Source organism: Candoia aspera, chromosome 1 (assembly GCF_035149785.1).
Source record: "Candoia aspera isolate rCanAsp1 chromosome 1, rCanAsp1.hap2, whole genome shotgun sequence".
Lineage (NCBI taxonomy): Eukaryota > Metazoa > Chordata > Lepidosauria > Squamata > Boidae > Candoia > Candoia aspera.
This window is the reverse complement of record NC_086153.1, coordinates 314729516-314752842: the sequence shown is the minus strand read 5'-3', so window position 1 is coordinate 314752842 and position 23327 is coordinate 314729516. Positions and strand designations below refer to the sequence as shown.

Genomic DNA, 23327 nt, shown 5'->3' with positions numbered 1-23327 from the left:
AATGCAACTCCCGCAAAAGAGGTGACACATGGGCAAGTCTAGGCTTGCACAAAACTATGCTGGCCACTGCATTTTGAACCAATTGAAGCTTCCAGATACTTTTCAAGGGCAGCCCCATGTGGAGCGCATTACAATAGTCCAAACGGGAGGTGACTAGGGTGTGGGTGACTGTGAGAAGGGCCTGTTGGTCCAGGAATGGGGGTAGCTAGTGGACAACATGTAGCTGTGCAAATATATATACACTCTCTCCCTTTGAGCTTCCTATTGATTTTACATGTGTTGGTCCTTTTTAAGCATACTTTTACCACCTTTATCTCTTTTTTGGCTTCATAAAGTTGGGGGGAGGACTTGGGGAGGGACAATGGTTAGTTCAGGTTTGAATATGAAAAGTGTAAATATGTTCCAGATATGTTTACCACTCTGAATAGCTCATTTTAATAAAAATAGTACATTTTACTAGAGTGTATAAAGGGGGTTTGAGTTGATGTAAAGTATAGAATACTGTCCTGAATGTATACCAAATTTTATTCTGATACACTAATATTTATGGAAGACTTTGGCCTGGTTCAACAGAGCAATTATTAGTTTACAGTGTTGCTGCAAAAAACTATGGCTTATACAGGTAGTCCTTGTTTAGAGACTGCCTCGTTTAGCGACTGTTCGCAGTTACAACAGTGATGAAAAAGTAACTTTGCAACCAATCCTTGCATGTGCGACCTTCGCAGGTCTATAACACAAAGGAAAGCAAAATAAGATCGTAAGCACAGTCGTGGCTTCATTTAGCAACCACTTTACTTAACCATGGAGTTGCCAGTACCAATTGTGGTCACTAAATGAGAACTACCTGTATTGTGTTTCCAGACAGCCTTGAAATTGTAGCTTCCCAGTTAGGACCAGGGTGATTTAATGAGCCAGGAATTTCTTAAGCCGGACTTCAAGAGGGAAATTTGAAAGACTTAGCAGAGAAATAGCATTATATATAAACTGAACTTCTCACTGGGTTCAGACACCATGTTAAATGGTGACTTTTAAACTATTAATTACCAATAAGTAAATCACAGCCAATGCCAAAACGATCACTAAGCAAGTTGTAATGGTATGTGGGAATGACCTTGGGAGACAGAGGGAAGAGCCACAGCCAAGGGAACAGTTGGATAAGAGGTAGCTTAGCCCACAAAAGGATTGTGGGCATGGCCAATGACTCAGAAGGGTTTCTTATTCTCCTCCCTAGTTTCTTGGGCTGTAAAGGCAACAGGGGAGAGAAGTACTTTCAGACTTGCAAGATTCTGTTAATGTAACCTTACAATAAAGTAGAATTAGCCTATCTTGTCATGCTTCCTGTTTGGTCTACCACAGGCTAACACAGGTTTAAACAAAAAGAAGGGGATATAGGAAACACTTTAGAGGACAATATCAAGATTCAGGAGAATGCTAATAAATTGGAACAATAGGAGAAAACCAGTAAGATGAATTTCAGCAGGGACAACTGCAAAGCCCTACACTTGAAAATGAAAAATCAGAAGCATGAGTCTTGGATTACAGGGTGGCGGGGAGGACTACATTGGGCAGCAGCACATGCAAAAAGGGATCTGAGTACCTTGGTGGATCACTAATTGAACATGAGTCAACAGTGTGCTGCAGCTGTGAAATAGCAAATTCAATCCTAGGCTATATTAATAGAAGTACAGTATCAAGATCAAGAGAAATTATCATTCTTCTCTATTCTGCATTGGCCAGATCTCACCTAACTTATTGTGCAGCTCTGGCCATCACATTTTAGGAAAGATATTGACAAACTAGAACATCTGCAGAGGGTAGCAGTCAAGATAATAAGGGCCTGGATTTTTTTTTTTTTTAAAAACCTTACAAGGACCAGTTGAAGGGGTTTGGTATGTTTAGCATGGCAAGAGAAGACTGAGTGGAGATATGATAGCTGCCCTCAAGTAACTGAAGAGCTGTCATGTAGATTGGAGAGAATTTTTTGGTTGTTCCAAAAGACCAGATGGGAAATAATAGGTTTAAATTACAAGGAAGTAGATTTCCTAATGGTACAGCTGTCCAATTTCTTTCAACAGAGTGCCTCAGAGGGCGGTGCACTGTCCTTTGTTAGAAGTGTTTAAAGAGAGGCTGGATGACTATCCCTCTGGGATGCTATAGTAGTGGATTCATACACTAGGCAGGCAGTTGGACTAGATGATCCCTAAAATTACTTCCAATCCTAACATTCTGGACAACATTATTGAATAATTCATTGCACTGCATTGCATTGCAATGTATTAAATGTACTGTATATCTCATTTTTTCTTTCAAAATGGTTTATATAAGGGTTTCCCCTAATGTTATCCCAATAACCACCCTGTGAGGCAGATTAAGCCCAAAGTCACCAAGTAAGCTTGGTGGTCAGGTAGAGACTTGAACCTGAGTTTCCATGGTCCATGTCCAAGTCCTTAACCCCTATCCCCTTCACCTTCTGAAATCTGCTACTGACAAAATTCTAATAAAGATCCAATTGTAATGTTTTTATTATTTGTTTATTTATTTATTTATCAATCAAATTTTTATCACTACCCATCTCCCTCCCACAAGGAGGGACTCTTTTAGTTTGAAATCAGGGTTTGTTTGTTTTTCAAATAAGATCATTGTGTGTGACATGGCTTTGTAACTTTGGGCAGCACTTTTTTTTGCCTTTTCAAACTCTTTACAGGTATTACTTTGCCACACAGAATTCACTATTAACCTAAGTTTTACATGTATTAAAAGAGAAAAAAAACATTACTGTCTGGGGATTTTCTGGTCTGCAAGTTATAACTTATCCCAGAGGTGTGTGTGTAGGATGGAGAGTATATGTGCAAGGGGAATCATGCAGAACGATTGGCTTTGCCTATTGGCTACAGCAGCTCCCTCTTCATAAGTAATGCTAACCATCCTCAAGCCAATGGCTAAGTAACCATTCATCATACTCAATAGTCCCTTGACACTTACAGCTTGTCCTTACAGACTTACTATAGCTCTTTGAACTGATGTCCTTTTAACATAATTGCCCCAATATCTGGTCTTCAGCTTATGATGAGTTGATGGAATGCCTGTTCCACCCCAAGATAATGTAGTAGTGATAGCATCGCTTACCTCTTTCAGCCAATAGTCAAGTCTGGATTATTGGAACATGTGTTGGGTGCTCTACCAAAGGGTACTTTATCTATTTACAAAATGCCATGGTCTGTGTTCCAGTCACAAAACACCCTTTTTCCAAAAGGCAAAGCAAGGTCACACCCCAACCTGCTCTAGTTCCCTTGGGATGTTCTCTTTTCTGTGCTACCATATGTTTGGCTGTTTTCTAAGATTTCCATTTAAAATACTTGGCTGGAGCCATCCAACATTTTTTTATTTTCTAAGCATGCATAAGAGGCCTAGAGGCATACTTGTAAATAAAGATCATGCTAGAAGTTGGCACTTTGTTTGCAGCATAACCACATTCCACTTAATTTTATTTTTAATTAAAATAATTTATTTAAAAAGTCAGACAGGAGAGGGAGTTTAGGGAATGCCAGAGGATTTGTTGGTGACACTAGACACCCATGGGCACCAGGTGTCTCACCTCTGAACTAGGAAATACTCAGGTCCCTTCTTGGATCAAGGCAGTGTTCTTTTCCAGTTTAGCAAAAAATTCTACATCTGGCCCTGCTATTAGCTAAACTGAGCAGTCACTTTGGGTGGCTGAGTAAGACAAATAATGGATTTGGCCAAGATTCTTCCTGCTAGATCCCAATCTGCTACTTGGCAGCTATTCATTATGCCTTAAGTTTGTCACTTTCCAGAGCAGTTTGACATCCCAGTGGTCACATGACCACCTTAGATCAACATTCCTAGCAATATTGCTGCAAGAACCTCCTCAGAGTAATGTTCATGATATGGCCAGCTAATTGCCAAGCAGAAGATGAATAATGGCTCTAATGTTCCTATGGGGAAAGGAGTGCCCAGAAGGATAATCATAGTGGCAGCAATGAGGGGGAGTGGAAATGTCCCTCTTGCTTCAGACCATGGAGCCTCCTCCATCTTGGGTGATAGATCTTCTTGGGCTACTCCTGAACAGGTCCTACTGGCCTTGTGCTATAGTGGGTGGCACCAAATTCTTCAGCATTCCCCTTGTGCTTTAGATCATGGAGAACTGTTCCAGGTCTTGTTTATTACAACACAGAAATCAAGATTGTAATTTGAGGTCTCATCTCATATCAACAGCATACTTGTAGGATCAATACTGCACTGCCTCACTACTCAATGTGTAAATTATCCTTTTGGATTAATGCTTGTAATTTCATTGCCCCCCTTCCTTCATTCAATCATTCTCTGCCAAAACAAAAGCACTATGAAATCCAGGTTTCCTAAGGAATCCAATCAATTTTTGTATAGTTATCAAGAATAAATAAGCAACAAATTTATTTATACTCATAGGCTGATACAAAATTAATGTACAAATGTACATGTAAAATATATTCTCCTCTCTGTGTGTATATGCGTGTGAGTTATATGTGAAATATATTGTGACTGCTTAAAGTTTCATTTAAAAAATCAAGTAAAAATCTCCCTGAAGTCAAGTTCAACTCCTGACAACTACATGAATACATCCGTGTTGATTTCCTGGCAAAAACATGGAAGCAATCTGTGTTTGCCTTTTTTGAACTTCTCAATCTAGGCAACAGTCCTGGGATGTCCTGGTTATCTCCCATCCAAATACAAACTAGGTTCAATCCTGTTTAGCTTTTTCAAGATCAACCAAAGTTGGCTAGTTGCTTCCATCTTACAAATGCTAGGAATGTTAAAGAATCAATGTATCTGTAGCTGATTATCTGTCTTTCTGGCAATTAATCTATTATTCAGTTGTTAGATATATTTCCATGCTTTCAAATTTTTAATCTAGATTGAGTTGTGCTAGTTATTTGTGTTCTGTCCTCATTTGTGTTCTATTCAAAAGAAAGTTTTTGACACAAAACAAAGTGTTCTCACAGATGTTTACATCTACATAGATATCGCAACTTTTTCTTCTCATGGAAATCTACTATTGTAATTTGAGGTCTGATCTCATATCACTAACTTCACCTGTAGCAATAACCTCACCTGTAAGTTGGAGCATTGGACTCTGAACTGTATTTTCTCACTAATCAATGTGCAAATTACCTTCCTGGATAAGAAATTATAATTGTTCTGTATTTCTAACCCACCATTCTCTGATGAAACAAGGACTCTAATTTCTCTCAGTGGCACTGAGGTACTGATACCATGAAGGAATGCAGTAACCCCTATCTACTTTAGCATCCAAATAGTTCAGTCAGTAGAGTAGTATGTTTCTCTCCTAGACTGTAATGTTGAGGATTGGGTGTCTACAAATGTCTATTTATGCATCCATTTGTGTGCATGCACAAATGCCTACAGACACACACACAAACACTTGTTTCCTTCCATTCCACCCTTCCAGCAATCTGGAGCAGGGTTCTTAGAGGAAGACAAATTCATTGTTTCTCCCCACTGCTTAAAGATCTCCAGTCTATTTTCCTCAGAAAGACTGGGGGTCTTATCCCCCTCTTTCCCAGTGATCCTGCACATGATTCTTATTCACTAGCCATGGGAAAGCAGGAACCTGTCCCTGTCATTTGGAGCTCCAACTCTGTAGACTACTTTTGGCAAATGAGAGTCACTCAAAATCAGGAAGTCTGTAGGTTGCCCAACCCCACAAATGTATAAGATACTCTTAGACCCAGGTTCCTGTATGCTAACAACATGTTGAGCAGAGTGTTCAAGGAAAGGATTCATTTCATCTTCTATTACAAGAATCTGATGAAGTTTGGCTTGGGGGGGATTCTTACCTGAAACCCTAATAAATCCATTTGCAACTTTAATATCTAGCCATGTTTTTTCATCTCCCTCTCAAAATGTGTGTTTGTGTGTTGTGCTACTGATCTTTTATCTACGTATAGTTATGCACAAGACACATGAAGCACAGTATATAAGGATGCAGAAATGGTGGTTCTTGAGGAAATATGGCATGTAAGAAGAGATCCTCACTAGCAAATAGCATCCAACATAGAAGGCATAGGAACTGCCTTCATTTGTATAGCTATACAGAACCTCATATAGCCAGTAACAGCTGTCAAAGGTCTCAGACAGAAAAAAACATTTTCCCCATCCCATTACCTAGTCCTAGTAGTTGAAGAAGTCAGGAATTGGACTTGTAACCTTCCGTCAGCAGTATTCTATCACTGAGTTAACTGTAAGCCATAGCAGTGAGATGGACCTCACAACCATGGCAGCAGTCATGGCAAGCTTACAATGGAGCACTGAAGCCAGTAACTTGGGCAGGCATATGGCTGCTTGACTACTTAACATAACTGATTCAAGTATGCCTTATTGCTTGCCTGGAACAATAAATAATGTGGCCTTCCCCAGCTTAATATCCTTCAGATATGGTGAGTTGATAACCCCATGTTAGCTGAGAATTCTGGGAGCTGTAGCTTCAAAACATCTGGAGGGTGTCAAATAAAGAAAATTGGAATAATACATCAAGAAACACATATTAAGAAGAGAAATGCAGGTGAGGCACTGTCTTATGCAAGCAAAATTATGCACACATGTTCAATAATTGAGACTGCACCCATATATTGTTTACTTTGCTATTTCCAATTATAAGCTGTTACCGTCCTGGACAGCTTAAATTGCATCCTCAGAGACACCTTCTTGTTTGGCTTCCTTTTGATGATTATTTTCTGAAATTAAGATTTCATTTGTATAATTTGCTGCATAGAGCACATTAACCTACTTGCCTTTACTAATAACGTAATATTACCATTATCAATATTATTTACCATTACCAATTAATATTATTACCAAATAATATTACCAATAATATTATTATTACCAAAAATATTACCAATATTATTTACTATTATCAGTTGGGGTAAGACTAGCCAATTAATGGAAGTTGAAAAAGTGACAGATCAGGCTTTGGGTGAATTTGCTACTAAAGTTATCAGATAGTTGATGTCCCAGCTGAATTTGGTTTGCATGGTTTGTTGCTCAGACTGTAACTTATAATGTATGTTCAGCCAGAAACCTGGGAAGAGCCAAGCCTCTGCATAAACAAAATTCAGTATAAACAAGTCTATGAGATTCTTGCATATGAGTAGATTTCTCTGTGGAACCATATGGTGAATCCAGATTACAACTAGGCTTTAGTTACTATTTTCTGTTATCATAGTCCTTATGCATCATATACTATTTAGATGAGCGGCAAGGAGTCAATCCTAAAGAAAGTTTCAAAACCTATCTTTGCTGATAAGACACAAGAAAAAATCTCTTTGTATTCTCTTTGTTGGAAGTATGCAGAGGGTTACTGTTAGTGTTGTTTTCAGTTACGCATCTTTCCATCATCCTCCTTGTCCCAATCTTCAAATGCCCAATGAAAAAGGTTCCTTCTTGATATCTTTCTTTGGGATTTAATGATCTTGTGGGAAGCCACCAAGACTGCAAAGCACTCAAGAGATTATTATTCAATGGAAAACAAGATTAGTGTGTTGTGTGAAATCAACAGTGTAAAAAGTCACTGCTCTGGACAGCTGTGTTTGCTTGTGAGTAAAATGCCATATTGACCCAGACAACACAACATACACACAAAATCACTTCATGCTGAGCAAATAATTTCCAAATATTTTATTGAAAACCATAGCAACAAAATCATGACATTTTATAGCTAATAAGCACATAAGTCTACTGTATCTGGCATGCAAGAACTTAACAGACTGAGGCATTAGAAATAGGAACACATAATGCCTACTTGAGAAACATGATAAACCTTATCAAAACTTTATTAAGTTGATTTCAAAATTCATATAGTTATATCCACCCCATATCAGATTCTCTAGAAGTTTGAATAAGTCTCAAATTTTGCTTCACTATCTATAAAACCTTGCAAATTTACTCATTTGTTTATCATACTGATATTCTTTGATTTCTGAAATTATCTAGATTTCCCCTGCTCTCCCACAGTAGAAATCTCCAAGTTCATGCTTAGATTTGCTTTACACGTATCAAACTGAACATGCCACAAAGCACCACGGAACATCCTCACCTCCCAGCAGGAGTCTTCTTGTGCAGCATTCCAGGCAGACAGATCTTTTTTCAAGATAGGCCATTTCATCGCCACCCAGGTTTTGATTCCCCCCCCCCCCCCGCCCCCAACAACTGACTTTCAACATTTCATGGGTAGTGAGGATGTTCTCAGTTCTTACCAACCTGGTCTCTGGGCAGAGGATCTGCCCCTCTCCTCCCCCACTTTTTTTTCTTTTTGTCAAAACCTCTGAGTTTTTCCATATTTGCTTATTATACCTGTATCTTTCCCCCTTGCTTCTCAGTGATCTCAGAGGGGCTCCTCTTGGCACTTGTCTCCAGTTCACTTATGAGAAAAAGTTATTTGTTGGGAAATGTATTATTCAGTTTTTAATGTGATGACAAGTACCTGATCACGTTGTTTCTTAGAATGCTAAAGGTGAACGTGTGTGCTTTAATTCATTCCAGATTTCATTAACAAGCATTGATCCAGCGGTATCTGCCACTGAACTACAGCAAAGAGCTGGAGAGATCCCAGTGACAGGGAGCACTGCTCTGAGTGCAAAATAGCCCTTCTGATCTGGAGCCCTCCTATTATTCTCAACCAGTACTGCCCATGGTGACTAGGATTATGGGAACAATAGTCCTGCATATTGAGGTAATCACAACTGGGGAGCAGCAGCACTACAGGTTTCAAGTCCTGGTTTACCAGTGAATATTGAAGTTTGATTCAGCGTCACGCATTACTTCCTGAAAGTACAATACAATCTGACAGGCTACTATGGGAAAACAATCTGGATCGATGGTGCCTTTGCATAGTATAGGCAGATCATTTCCTTTAATAAGGATTCGTTTTTTTAAAAAGTCAGATGTAAAAGAATAAATCTCCATCCTAAAGCTAATCCTAAACATAGCAAGCATTCAATGGCCTTTTTCAATATGTTGAAGCAGGGTTTGCATGAACAAGTGCCTTTCTTCCCCACAGCCACCGAAGAACATCATGTATCTAAAGAAAATAGTTGTTAAGAAATGACAGATAGACACATACACACACACAGTTAGAGTATTACTATAAAACAATACCTTCCTAGGCTTAATAACTGCCTAAAAAGTAGCTACTGCATTGTGGTATTTGACTCTATCAAGATCTTCTGAAATATTACATTTTTGTCTTCTACTGCATTTTTGTTGTTGTTGGTTTTGTTTGATTTTTACATGCAGATTACCTACAACGTGTACACTCTGGGGGTCATCCTGGACTCACAACTCCTGCTTGATAAGGCTAGGAGGGCCTTTGCACAACTTCTTATCATGCACCAGTTCCACCCGTTCCTAGATCAAGGGGCCCGACTCATGGTCCCTCATGCCCTGGTCACCTCCCAGTTGGACTACTGTAATGCGCTCTACCTGGGACTGCCCTTGAAGAGTATCCAGAAACTCCAGCTGATGCAAAATGCAGGGGCGTGAGCAGTTATGTGCTGGAACGTACATCACACCTATGCTTTGCAAGCTACATTGGTTACCAGTTTGTTTCTGGGTTCAGTTCAGGGTGCTGGTGATGACCCTTAAAGCCCTTCATGGCAAAGGATCAGGCTATTTGAGGGACTGCCTCTCTCCGATTTCATCTGCCCACCCTGCCAGATCCAACAGAGGGGTCTTGTTACAGGTTCTGTCATCTAGGGAGCTACATTTGGTGGGCCATAGCCAGCAGGCCTTTTCTGCTGTGGCACCCGCATTGTGGAACCTTCTCCCCCCTGAGGTGAGGTTGGCCTCATCACTTCTGAGCTTCCAAAGGTCCCTCAAGACCTCATTATGCCAGCAGGCTTGGGGACCCCAGGGGATAGGTGAACTAGTGAGCTGGCTCCATTATTATTAACATCCCTTTGTCTACTCTTTTTTTCATTTTGTTTTTAATTCTGTTTTATAGTTTCAATTTTTTTTAATAATCAATAATAATGGTTTTAGGTATTGACTGATCATTTTAGCTTTGTTGTACACTGCCCAGAGTCACTTGCTTTGTGAGATGGGTGACTATATAAATTGGATCAATCAATAAATAAATAAAATATTTGACACATGAGGTCTCTGCTTCCTCATCAGGGACATTCTAGAAAATATTTCTCAAGCTTTGTACATGAAGCACTCCCAACATTAGTTATCTCCTTTCTGGCTAATATGAGTCTACTTGAATGTTATTATGTAAGAAATGATTTATAAATAAAATTTGTCTTGATCATTTCAGACTTCATGGCTGTTGTCAAAAGATCTGTGCAAAGGAATTCCAGCGTAAAAATGTTGCTGACAATTTGGTTGCTGGAATAGATAGCTATTAAAATGCTGATATGTTTATATAGCATAATAACATCTTGCGCTATACAAACATATGTGCTGGGAACTTTGCCCATATGGGCTTGAATACTATTTCATATCCAGAGAAAACTAGAAAGCATTTCATCATGCCTGTGAAGCAATGTGAAACTTGTTCCACACTATGGAAGGAGCCATTTTTCTAATAACCTGAAACCCCAATGGGGATTTTGCAGACTTTGTTAAATGGCTATAAAGAAAAGCAGAGTTGTCAGCAAGTGTGCCCTGAAGAGGGAGTTTCAGCCAGCCACAGATCCACAGCATGAGTACCAGCAAAATACACCTTTTACAATCCCTGTTCATTTCATTTCATTTCATTCAGAATTTAAATCTGTCTGGGTACACTAAGAAAAAGTTTTAACTAAATACCTAGCAAAACATTTGTGATGCACAGAGTTGTGCATGTATTTGATGGTGAGTGTAGCTGATTTGTTCTACGGACCTCCTGTCTGAACCTCATCATCTCTGAAATTGGTGATTTCAAAACTGACTGCCTCAGGGACCTGGAACGCATATGCTATCCTCAGACTCAGAATTACAAGTGGAAAAGAAACAACTTTTATCATTTTGTACAGACTGGAAAAAAAAAGTATCCCAAAGTCTGTTTCAAGAAGGAAACTAGCCTTGCTGAATTTTCTTAAAAAAAAAAAACTTGGAGAGGCACCATCCTTGCTCTAGGAAAGCAAGCCAGATGATTCCAAAGTGCTTTAAACCCCCCTACATAATTGTTTGTTTCTGATATTGCTTGGGAACAGTCTTCTCCAACTTGACACCATTCAATTGGATTATTACAATACACTTTACATGGGGCTGCCCTTGAAGAGGTCTTGGACGTTACAACTGGTCCAGTTGTACAGTATTGGGTGCCCATAGGTTCGCCCACGTTACAACTTTATTGTGCAAGCTGCACTGGCTCCCAGTTTTCTTCCAGGTGCAATTCAAGGTGCTGGTTATCACCTTGAAAGCCCTACATGGCATGGTTATTGTGGGACTGCCTCTCCCTAAGAATATCTGCTGGTTCCACTTGATCAGATAGGGTAGGCATGCTCCAGATCCCCTCCCTGAAATCCTACCACCTAGTGGGACCTTGGAAGCATGGCTTTTCCATGGCTGCCCCTACACTGTGGAACACCCTCCCACTGGCAATTCAACAGGCCCCCACCCTTCTAGCCTTTCAGAAGGTCATTAAGACATGGCTTTTTACTGAGGTGCTGGGATAGGATTGTATAGGATTGTATAGGCAGATAGTATGAAAGGAAGGCAGCTGAGCCAGTTGTGAAGCATACCAAGGAGACAATTAAGGCACAAGTTTTTGTTTTATTATTTTACTGGTTTTACTGTTTTACTACTGCTTTATTTTTTGGTTTTATTGTTGTTCTGAGATGCCCAGAGTTGCTTAAGATGGGCAACCATATACATTTTATAAATAAGTAAGTAAGTAAGTATGAGGAGTACAATTCACAGAATTCCCACCCAGCCCAGCCAGTTCCAGAAGCTGTAGTGCCAGCAAATCTGGAGCATACAAATTTGAGCAACGCTGCTTTGGAAACTGACTAGATGATTGATAGAGAGATGATAGAGATAAGAGATAGAGATAGTCTAGTTTTTAGAGTCTTGCGATCTTTGGTTGGGAAAAGGGTTAAAAAGCAACAATCTCATGTGGGATTTGGTGTTGAAGGATAGAACGAGAAGTGTGCACTTGAAGAGCTGGTAAACAGTAAATGCAACTTTGCAATTATGTGGTGTATCCATGCAGTTAAAACCTGGCCATTTAATTTAGGGATCTGTTCTCACTCAGAGTTTATTCTGCTTGTAAATTGACCACATTCCAAAGTTTCCTGAGCTCTTTATTAGCACATAGAAACCAAACCTGGAAAGTGGCTATCTTTGAAGATCCTACTGCTGAGGTAAGAGAATCAGCTGTTCTTGTAAACACTTTGTCTCCTGACACTGAAATTTTTCAGTCCTTTAATGTGTGAAGGTAGAAAGGATAATATCTCAGAGCAATAAGACTGGTCTGAAAGCATCCTCATGGGGTTCAATGCAAATATAAATGTCCTTTCTAGAGATGTGCTGTGAAAAAAACCCAAAGAACTGTAGGTCTGAAGTAAAAAAAAAACAGTCTGTATTACACTGACTGGTTATTCTCCCACCAAAAATTCTTTTCCCTAATTTCCAGAGCAGCTTAAAAAGTATTTTATTTTATTTTATTTTTTTCAAACTGAGATGATAGCTAAGCTCAGATGTCATAATTATATAATTATAATGTGTTGTATTATATGCTGTTATAATTTGTCCTAGGAAAATAAAACAAAGAATCTTTGGGCAGCTTAAAGACTAATATTCATTTTGATCTACATTTTCATGGACTGAAGCTTATAAAGTGGTTGAGGACAACAAGGAAACAGATAAAAGCAGAAAGTTATGTGAAACTTTTGGAAGTAATAAAACAAAGCCTGGAGCTTTGGGAAAGGGCAAGACTGAGAAATGAGCTAGCTCTTATTCATTTATGTACATGTCTATAATTGAAACTGAAGAGTGGGCTTGCAGGTTAGCTGAATAATTTACTATGAGTTGTTTTTACATTACATTTGTCTTTACTCAAACTGTTTGAAAGATGCCTCAAACATTCTGCTGGTTCAAGTGTCTTAGCTCCCAGCATGCCAGTTCCATACTCAAATCTCTCTTCAAGGCACACCTCATTCAGTCAGGGTTGATAGCTATTTGCTGATGGTTACTGTAAAAGTCAGTGGCAAAACTACAAACTGAAACCAGAGGACCATGACCCCACTCATCCCATATTCCACATTGTACTGCATGACCAGATGATATACAACAATGAATGCTCATTTTAAAAAAGCTTACCAAGATCAGGATGCCAACTTATTGAAAAACTCTATGATTTTTGCATGCCCTGCAGCCTTGGCCTATAAGAAAAGATTGCAGTGCCAGTAAGCATCATCACATGCACATGTATCTCTTCCATACACATCAATATTACTTGCTCCTCTAAGCATCATCCTATGTTTTATTGTCCAGTCAAGGCTATGCTCCAAAGCTCTTCAATACCTAATGCCAGATTTGTTTCCATTCCAGAGCTATTTTTGTGATAGTCTCTTTCTTTGGGTATACCTCCCCAAGAAAGATTCAACTTTCTTGAAACTTTAGGAAAACAGGATCAATGTTTTTATTCCACAAAGTTTAAAATTATAGCAACTATCTATACCCCATCCAAGAGTCAAGGACTGCTTGAAAGATACCCATTGTTTGGAAGAAAAAAGTGAGTGGTTTTCTATTAACTTTTATGGTTGTTTATTTGTTCTGAGACTTTATGGATATTTTATTACATATTATGCTACTTTTAAGTAGTGGGCTAGAAGCTCTTTCAGATGAGCTGGCAGGATACACATTAAAAATAGATAGATAAATAAGCTATATGTACTACTCCCATTTAATTAGAAGTGTTAATTCCATTAATTCTATTAAGGCTATGACTAGACACAAGTTCTCTCCCTCTCCACACACACACACACACACATGCACACACACACGATTGTTGAAGTTGTGTAGGTATTTGCATAAAATTTCTGGCAATTGCCCATTTGAACACTGTAATTTCTATTTGCTGGTCCAGCTACTTCTCTTTCTTTGGAGGTAGCAGTATCAAACTGAAATAGTCCCATGAGAGTCAACTATGCAGAACAAATATATATATATAGAGAGAGAGAGTACATGTACAGTTGGCCTTGCAAAATCTCCCTCAGTGTGATCCCCATTATAACCTCTGAAAAACCCTCAAAGAAGGCGTCCAGCATGACCTTGCAATTTTCCCTGTATCTAATACTGAAATCTGAATGTAGTGTATAGTAATCCACAATCATTCTTACCACATTAGCCGGAGTGTTCCCATCATAACCAGGTTGATTCAGATCTACCCCAGCTAAATGCCATGCCAGCAGACCATCAAGATCTCCATGAAAAGCAAGGCTGCAAAAAAAAAAAAATACTATTATTATTATTATTATTTATTCTAATTATTCTGAGTTCAGAGAAATGCAGATTACTTTACAAATGTACAGCACAACCAAGCTTTTATAGAATGGTAAATAACTCCTTTTCATTTTGCCATATATTTATATTTATGTTTTCTTTAATTGGAATTAAAGTATATTTATTTTATTTATTACAAATGCTTTTATGCCATTTCAACTGTCAGTCTCTAAGCAGCTTATGAGCATAATGTTCAATATACAACAGTACACCAATCAGTAAATATATTAATATATCAAAAATAAAAGTTACAATCAGCCCAGACTCAGGTACTCCTAGCCATTCCTGTCTTAGTTCCCAAATGCACATTGAAAAAGCCATGTTGTTAAAAACTTCCAATATGTTATAAGTGAGTCCTCTCTGAATCCTCTCTTGTTGCACTTTGTGAGGAATGGAGATGCTCAGTAAGTACTCCTACAGAAACAAGCAGAGTCTCAACCCTTTTCTCTCCATCCAAACAGACCCCAGAGACTGAGGCAAGACTTCCACTGCAGCCTGGAGTAGATCTTTGCCTAGATATCATCAATATATTGATCATATCAGACACCAAAGCATTGGATGACCTCCCACATTGGTTTCATATAGAGATTAAATAAGGCGGGCAAGTGCCCAGTAGTTTGACGTCTCCTCCCCCATGTGCACCAATTGAAACTGCCCACCTGGAAGGAATCAAACCACTGAAGAACGGTGCCCCCCAATTCTGAACCCTTGTAGGTGATCCAAAAGATCTAGGCTGCCTCCTTCTATCTAAGGCCCATCATAGATCATCAATCAGAGCAATAAGTGCAATTTCCATCCCCTGCTCAGGATTGAACTCCAAATGAAAAGAGTCCAGATAACCTGTTTCTTTCAAACATTTTGTAGCTGATGGCCCACCACCATCTTAATCATCTTCCCCAAATTAGGCAAATTAGAGATTGGATTAATACAGGGGTCCAGGACCTCTTCCACCAATGACCTCTTCCAGGACATCAGCATACCTCCCTCCCATAGCAAGGCACTTGCATCAGCCCAGACTTAGCTTTCTTTTTTTTCCTTAGTTCCCCCTGCCAGGTGGAGCAGGGATCAAGCCCATGGGGAAAAAAGCTCATTTCCTAAAAGGCTCTGTTCATTTCTGCATAATCTATTCAGGTTGGAAACTCTTCCCAGATAACATCGCTATCCCAGATAACAGGTTCAAAGAAGAGTGATGAGAACAATGAGCGGGACTCAAGGAACTATAATCAAGTTCTGTGAAGAGAGATGGACAGAACTGGGAATGCTTAATCTTTAGAAGAAAAAGCTGGAATGTGAGGTGGGGAGGGGGAGTAGAGAGATAGTATAGCACTCTCCAAATACCTGAAAAGATTACACACAGAAGAAGGCCCTGTCTTCTATCATTCCAGAATACAGCACAGAATAATTACTCAGACAGTTGATGGGCTCATCTTCACTGGATGTGTTCAAATGCCATGTGTCAGGGATGCATGAATCTGGATTACTACACTGAGAAGGGGTTGGATTCAATGGCCTAAATAACTCCCTACAACTCTATGATGTTATGATTCTTGTGTGTAATTTTATATTTAAGAATGTTCAAAATAACATGGTTCCCAATTATTTAAAGAAAAATGTTTACATTTTAGCAACAACAGTGATTATAATTAATTTAAAACATTAAAACAGAGTCTTAAATTAGAATGTTAATCACAATAGTAATTTTAAGATTTAAAACATAATCTTACTAAAACCAGTTTCTGAGAAACTGTGCTTAGTATTAAAGCACTAATGTGAAATATTTAAAAAGTGTCAAGTTTGGAAAGTTTAGTGAAACATAATTGCATCACCTACCCTCCAATTCCTATAACATGCATCCAGTATCAATTCAAGAACAGACTGGAAAAAACTGACCTATGCTTTCTCTGTGCAGACTGAAACATTTGAAATCTTAGTCCCCAGGGAAGCCACATAACACGACTGAAGGAAACCAGGAAGCTTGCTTATTCAGATTTACTTATCGTGTTTGCCTGATCTTTCTTCTTCAGCATCCATCTTTACTCAAAATCTCACCCATCTTTTCCAACCAGTATAATCAAATGGTAATCTTCTGCCGAAATATACTATCTCAGGCTGCAGAGGGAGGAGTGAGTTGCTTTTCCAACACTTAATTGTTAGAGCAAAATTTGTTATTCCTCACATGGTCTAACCAAAAAAAGCCAGCCTATGAGCTGGTGTATAGACGTGGTGGAAACAGGGATGCTTTTACTAGAATAGAAAGGTATGGACAGGGGTAGTGAGTGATGTAAGTATAAACTAGCTTTATCTAAATGCCCTTTCCCTTTGTAATCATATGATTTTAATTTCTTTGGCTTACTATTTCTTACTCCTTTTCTGTACTTCGTCTAATATTGCTTGTCCTAAAAAAGAATAGTGTGATGGCTATGAATGTATGTAAGTGTGATATGGCCAATTTCCTTTCTGAGGAAGAACATTATTACCTTCAGAGGAAGCATGCTTAATCTAAAATGGTCCACTCCAGGATGAGTTTTACCAATTGTTTCTGCTGAATGCATCAACTGGGCCATTCACTCACTCATACTTCATACTATTCATGCTTATCCATCTTGTGTGATATGATAATAGGGCCAAGATAAACTCGTTTCTTGCACCCTCTACTAGGGCTACAATATCTGAGCTCAAAAAAATCTGGACAATCACTAGAAGGCAGCAAAGAGTTCCCCTTTGGCTGCCATCTGGTGGCCATCCAGATTTTTACAGCCCAAATATGGGAGCCCTATCCCTCAGAATATTAATATTAATACCTATAAATTTGATGGAGAACAACACATTTCTTAAAAGGATGAGAAACAACAGGCTTGGAGGAGATGCCTGAAAAAGGAAGACAAGATTACAAAAGCTCAGATAGCTGAACAAGCAATACTGCTTGATGAATCAGCTGCATAAATTAGCAAGGGCGGTTGGGAAGAAGTTTTTGACGGGCTGGTTTCACCCAGAAGGTGTGCCCATGACCAAAGGGGAAGGAGGCATAGGCAGTTTCATATTTCACAACACCAGAGCTATCCCATGCAGTTTAAATGCAGTTTAAAGGGGATGTCCTGCATTCAAGTTGCTTCACATTTCATGTTTTTGCTTCAAAATTCAGTGCTCAAATACAATATGAGAACAAAGCTGCAGCATATGCATTTTATTATCTTTTAATATTAAAAATTATAAAATCTCCAGCCTTCTGAGAGATACTTGCCTCCTCAAGTTTCCAAATTAGAGGCCAAGGAGGCATTGCAAAAGAACTGGTAGACAGGAGATATAAGGTGCTAATGTGCTACTCCTCATTTAAGGACTGGTCCTATCATTAGGCAAAGTGAAGCGCCAGCTGAGGCAACAGATGCTGGAGTCCAGGATAAGCAGTCCCCTAGCCAGTTGAGAGAAGCCCTTGGGAAGAGCTCCATGCACCATATATCCATCCTGGGGCAAATAAAGTAAGAATTTATAGTGGTTACCCATAACTAGAAAAGTCCTGTTTCCTATTGTTTCAAACACACGTATTTTCTACAAACATTGTAGGATCTTTTCCTAAGCCAACATTCAATGGGCAGGGACTTGATAGTAAGTAGGAGTTCTGGTTTCATGCAGTAGCTTAGAATGCTCTTTTCAAAGATACCACTAAATGTGGTATTTTAGAAGTTGGACATTAGAAAGAGTCTAAAGCACCAATCCTGTACAAAGATGCATGGAAGTAAATTCCACTGAACACAAAGCAAGAGGCAAAGCAGGCTTTTACTTCAGGCTATAATCTAGTCCAGGACAGGACTTATCACCAGTTTTTCTCCACTTTTCATTCTTTATTAGCAGCATCAACCACTAAATCTAGGAATATGTTGCCTCCCTGCTGCTCGAAATAATTACTCTTTGCTAGCCTTCATCCACCCTCCCTTCTATTTTCTTCTACTATTTCTGCTTTTGAATTATCCTTATCTTGGAGGATGATATTTGACAAAACATGAAGGGGATCTCCTTATACCATTTCTTCTGCTGATCTCTTCCTTTCCTTTCTTTATCCTAGGACCCCTTTTCCAGTTCTGTATTTCTCAGCTGGTTAACTGTTCTTTAACTAATAGAAGAGAATATTTGTAGCTCAGGGTTGAACTGTGGAGCCCTTGGTGCTCTCTGAGCTTGGTTGTTTGCTTGCAGACATTTCATTACCCGACTAGGTAACATCATCAATGTGAGTGAATGTGAGATTTGCTCCCTGTTTATGTACAGTAGCTTGCCCTGCCAATTTTTTTTGGGGGGGGGGGTTCCTTGGTCATTTCTTGATTAGCCACTATGTAGGACAAACAGGCAGAAGACTAGCAGAATGCATCCATGTACCCCAACTAGCAGTCAGAATACATGATGAAAACTTCTTAAACTCACAACACATGGACAGACTCAACCATAGTTTCAACTGGGAAACTGTTAGCATATTTGACCAAGTAAATCCAAAAATGCTAGGGAATTCCTGGAAGTTTGGCACTCAGATACATCAGCCATTGATAGACACATAGAGATAAACCACAATTACACACCATTCAAAAGAGACAATTAAAAAAGCTAAGAAGGAAACAAAAAGACCAGAACCCATCCTCTTCAGCAGCCAGCACCCAGATAAACAGGGATTAACACCAGACAAACAAGCAGAAAACAATACCCTAATCAAGGAAATACCAAGGAGAAAACCACACTCCCACCAACACTGGCAGGGCAAGCTACTGTATATACAGGGAGCAAACCCTGCACTCACTAGCACTGATGATGTTACCTAGTCAGGCAAGCAAACAATCAAGCTCAGAGAACACTAAGGACTCCACTGTTCTCTAACTACTGATAGCTTTCCAAATTCATTTATCTATCTATCTATCTATCTATCTATCTATCTATCTATCTATCTATCTATCATATTTTTATCACCGCCCATCTCCCTCATATGGGGGACTCTGGACGGTTCACAATAAGCATACCATTCTTCATTCCTTCCTATAAATCCCTTGGATCACTTTTTATCTTCAAGTAACCAGCCTGTGTCCCTGCTTCCTTTTTTGTCCTTGAGAGAGTGCCTTCTCACAACTGTTCTTCATTTGTCTTCTAATTTTTTTTTTCAAATTATATCAATAAGAATTTCAGGCAGGCTACTCAAGTAAGTCAGCACTTTCTCATATTATGGACAACATTCTGGTGGCCAACTCTGAGCATTTTATATCAGTTTTAGTCCCTTTGGCTCTGATGGCAGCATCTGACACACCGCCATCAGATATTGTTGCTCAGTTACATTCTTTGGACATCTTTGGCAGTACTCTTGATTGTTTTGCCTCTTTCTTGTCTTCTCATTCTTTGGCAATATTGCAGGGTAGATTTCAATCCCAGGACTGTCCCTTGGGAGTTGGTGTCCCTTAGAGATCATTCTTGGGTTCTATTTTGTTCACCCTTTATGAACTTCCCTTGTTGTTGTTTATTCGTTTAGTCACTTCTGACTCTTTGTGACTTCATGGACCAGCCCACACCAGAGCTTCCTGTCGGTTGTCAACACCCCCAGCTCCCCCAGGGACGAGTCCATCACCTCTAGAATATCATCCATCCACCTTGCCCATGGTCGGCCCCTCTTCCTTTTGCCCTCCACTCTCCCTAGCATCAGCATCTTCTCCAGGGTGTCCTGTCTTCTCATTATGTGGCCAAAGTATTTCAGTTTTGCCCTTAATATCATTCCCTCAAGTGAGCAGTCTGACTTGATTTCCTGGAGGATGGACTGGTTTGATCTTCTTGCAGTCCAAGGCACTCTCAGAATTTTCCTCCAACACCACAGTTCAAAAGCATTGATCCTCCTTCTCTCAGCCTTCCTTATGGTCCAGCTCTCGCAGCCATATGTTACTACAGGGAACACCATTGCTTTAACTATGCGGACCTTTGTTGTCAGTGTGATGTCTCTGCTCTTAACTATTTTATCAAGATTGGTCATTGCTCTTCTCCCAAGGATTAAGCCTCTTCTGATTTCCTGACTGCAGTCAGCATCTGCAGTAATCTCTGCACCTAGTAATACAAAGTCTTTCACTGCTTCTACATTTTCTCACTCTATTTGCCAGTTATCAATCAAGCTGGTTGCTATAATCTTGGCTTTTTTGAGGTTTAGCTGCAAGCTAGCTTTTGCACTTTCTTCTTTCACCTTCATCATAAGGCTCCTCAGTTCCTCTTCGCTTTCAGCCATCAAAGTGGTATCATCTGCATATCTGAGATTGTTAATGTTTCTTCCAGCGATTTTAACTCCAGCCTTGGATTCCTCAAGCCCAGCATGTTGCGTGATGTGTTCTGCATACAAGTTGAATAGGTAGGGTGAGAGTATACAGCCCTGCTGTACTCCTTTCCCAATCTTAAACCAGTCTGTTGTTCCGTGGTCTGTTCTTACTGTTGCTACTTGGTCGTTATACAGATTCTTTAGGAGGCATACAAGATGACTTGGTATCCCCATACCACTAAGAACTTACCACAATTTGTTATGGTCCACACAGTCAAAGGTTTAGAATAGTCAATAAAACAGAAATAGATGTTTTTCTGAAACTCCCTGGCTTTTTCCATTATCCAGCAGATATTGGCAATTTGGTCCCTAGTTCCTCTACCTTTTCTAAACCCAGCTTGTACATCTGGCAATTCTCGCTCCATGAATTGATGAAGTCTACCTTGCAGGATCTTGAGCATTACCTTACTGGCATGTGAAATGAGTGCCACTGTTCGATAGTTTGAACATTCTTTAGTCTTTCCCTTTTTTGGTATGGGGATATAAGTTGATTTTTTCCAATCTGATGGCCATTCTTGTGTTTTCCAGATTTGCTGGCATATAGCATGCATTACCTTGACAGCATCATCTTGCAAGATTTTGAACAGTTCAGCTGGGATGCCGTCGTCTCCTGCTGCCTTGTTATTAGCAATGCTTCTTAAGGCCCATTCAACCTCACTCTTCAGGATGTCTGGCTCTAGCTCACTGACCACACCGTCAAAGCTATCCCCGATATTGTTATCCTTCCTATACAGGTCTTCCGTATATTCTTGCCACCTTTTCTTGATCTCTTCTACTTCTGTTAGGTCCTTGCCATCTTTGTTTTTGATCACACCCATTTTTTCCTGGAATTTACCTCCGATGGTTCTAATTTTCTGGAAGAGGTCTCTTGTCCTTCCTATTCTATTGTCTTCTTCCACTTCCGCGCATTGCTTGTTTAAAAATAATTCCTTATCTCTTCTGGCTAACTTCTGGAATTTTGCATTTAATTGGGCATATCTCCCCCTATCACTGTTGCCTTTTGCTTTCCTTCTTTCTTGGGCTACTTCTAGTGTCTCAGCAGACAGCCATTTTACCTTCTTGGTTTTCTCTTTCTTTGGGATGTATTTTGTTGCCGCCTCTTGAACAATGTTGCGAACTTCTGTCCAGAGTTCTTCTGGGACCCTATCTACTAAGTCCAGTCCCTTAAATCTATTCTTCACCTCCACTGCATATTCCTTAGGAATATTAGTGAGCTCATATCTAGCTGATCTGTGGGTCTTCCCTAATCTCTTTAGTCTGATCCTAAATTGTGCAAGAAGAAGTTCGTGATCGGAACTACAGTCAGCTCCAGGTCTTGTTTTTACCGACTGTATAGATGTCTGCCACCTTTGGCTGCAAAGGATGTAGTCAATCTGATTTCGGTGTTGTCCATCTGGGAAAGTCCATGTATAAAGCTGTCTCTTAGGTTGTTGGAAGAGAGTGTTTGCTATGCAGAGTGAGTTGTCTTGGCAAAATTCTATCAGCCTATGTCCTGCTTCGTTTTGTTCTCCCAGGCCATGCTTACCTGTAATTCCAGGTGTCATTTGACTGCCCACCTTAGCATTCCAGTCTCCCGTGATGAAAATAACATTTCTTTTAGGCGTGTTGTCCAGTAGGTGCTGCAGATCCTCATAGAACTGCTCTACTTCAGCTTCTTCAGCATCTGTGGTTGGGGCGTATATTTGGATCACTGTGATGTTAGATGGCTTGCCCTGAATTCAAACTGAGATCATTCTATCGTTTTTTGCATTGTATCCAAGCACTGCTTTAGCCACTCTACTATTAATTATGAAGGCTACTCCATTTCTTCTGTGGTCCTCTTGTCCACAGTAGTAGATCTGCTGGTCATTTGATGTGAAGTGGCCCATTCCAGTCCATTTCAGTTCACTGACGCCCAAAATGTCTATCTTTAATCTTGACATCTCACCAATAACCACATCCAATTTGCCCTGGCTCATAGATCTTACATTCCAGGTTCCAATGGTGTGTTGATCCTTAGAACATCAGATTCGCCGTTCACCACCAGCACCGTCGGCCGCTAGCCGTCCTTTCGGCTTTGAGCTAGCTGCATCATCACGTCTGGGGCTGGTTGAACTCCTCCTCTGTTCCTCCCCAGTAGCATTTTGACCATCTTCCGACCTGGGGGTCTCATCTTCCAATGGTATACCGACCTATCTCTGGTTGTACTGATCCATTGAGTTTTCATGCAAGAATACTGGGGTGGGTTGCCATTACCTTCCCCAGGGATCGCCTTTAGTCTGACCTCTCTGTCATGACCTTCCCATCTTGGGTGGCCCTTCACGGTTTAGCTCATGGCATCATTGAGGTGCTCAAGCTCCAGCACCATGACAAGGTAACGATCATGGCTTCCAATACAATTGTTACACTAATGATACTCAAGTCTAGTGGACTTTTGTGGCCTTTGATGATCAACTATAATGGGATGGCTTAACTAGCATTTCCTCTTGGATGTCTTCCCAACCTTAAGATTAAT

The 23327-nt window shown here is 39.8% G+C and overlaps 1 protein-coding gene across 3 annotated transcripts in view; it reads right to left on the bottom strand.

Annotated features, from left to right (window-relative positions):
* Nucleotides 1–7680: 7680 nt before the first annotated feature.
* ASPG (asparaginase) overlaps nt 7681–23327 on the bottom strand; it is a 101328-nt gene continuing 85681 nt past the window's right edge. The window contains exons 14-16 of one of the 3 annotated variants that reach the window (XM_063290392.1): nt 14349–14448; nt 13327–13388; nt 7681–9100 (exon numbers count right to left, since the gene is read on the bottom strand). In XM_063290392.1, the coding sequence (XP_063146462.1) occupies nt 13332–13388; nt 14349–14448 (157 nt within the window). In that variant the 3' untranslated portion in view covers nt 7681–9100; nt 13327–13331. The other 2 variants (XM_063290391.1, XM_063290393.1) reach the window with 2 other exon arrangements.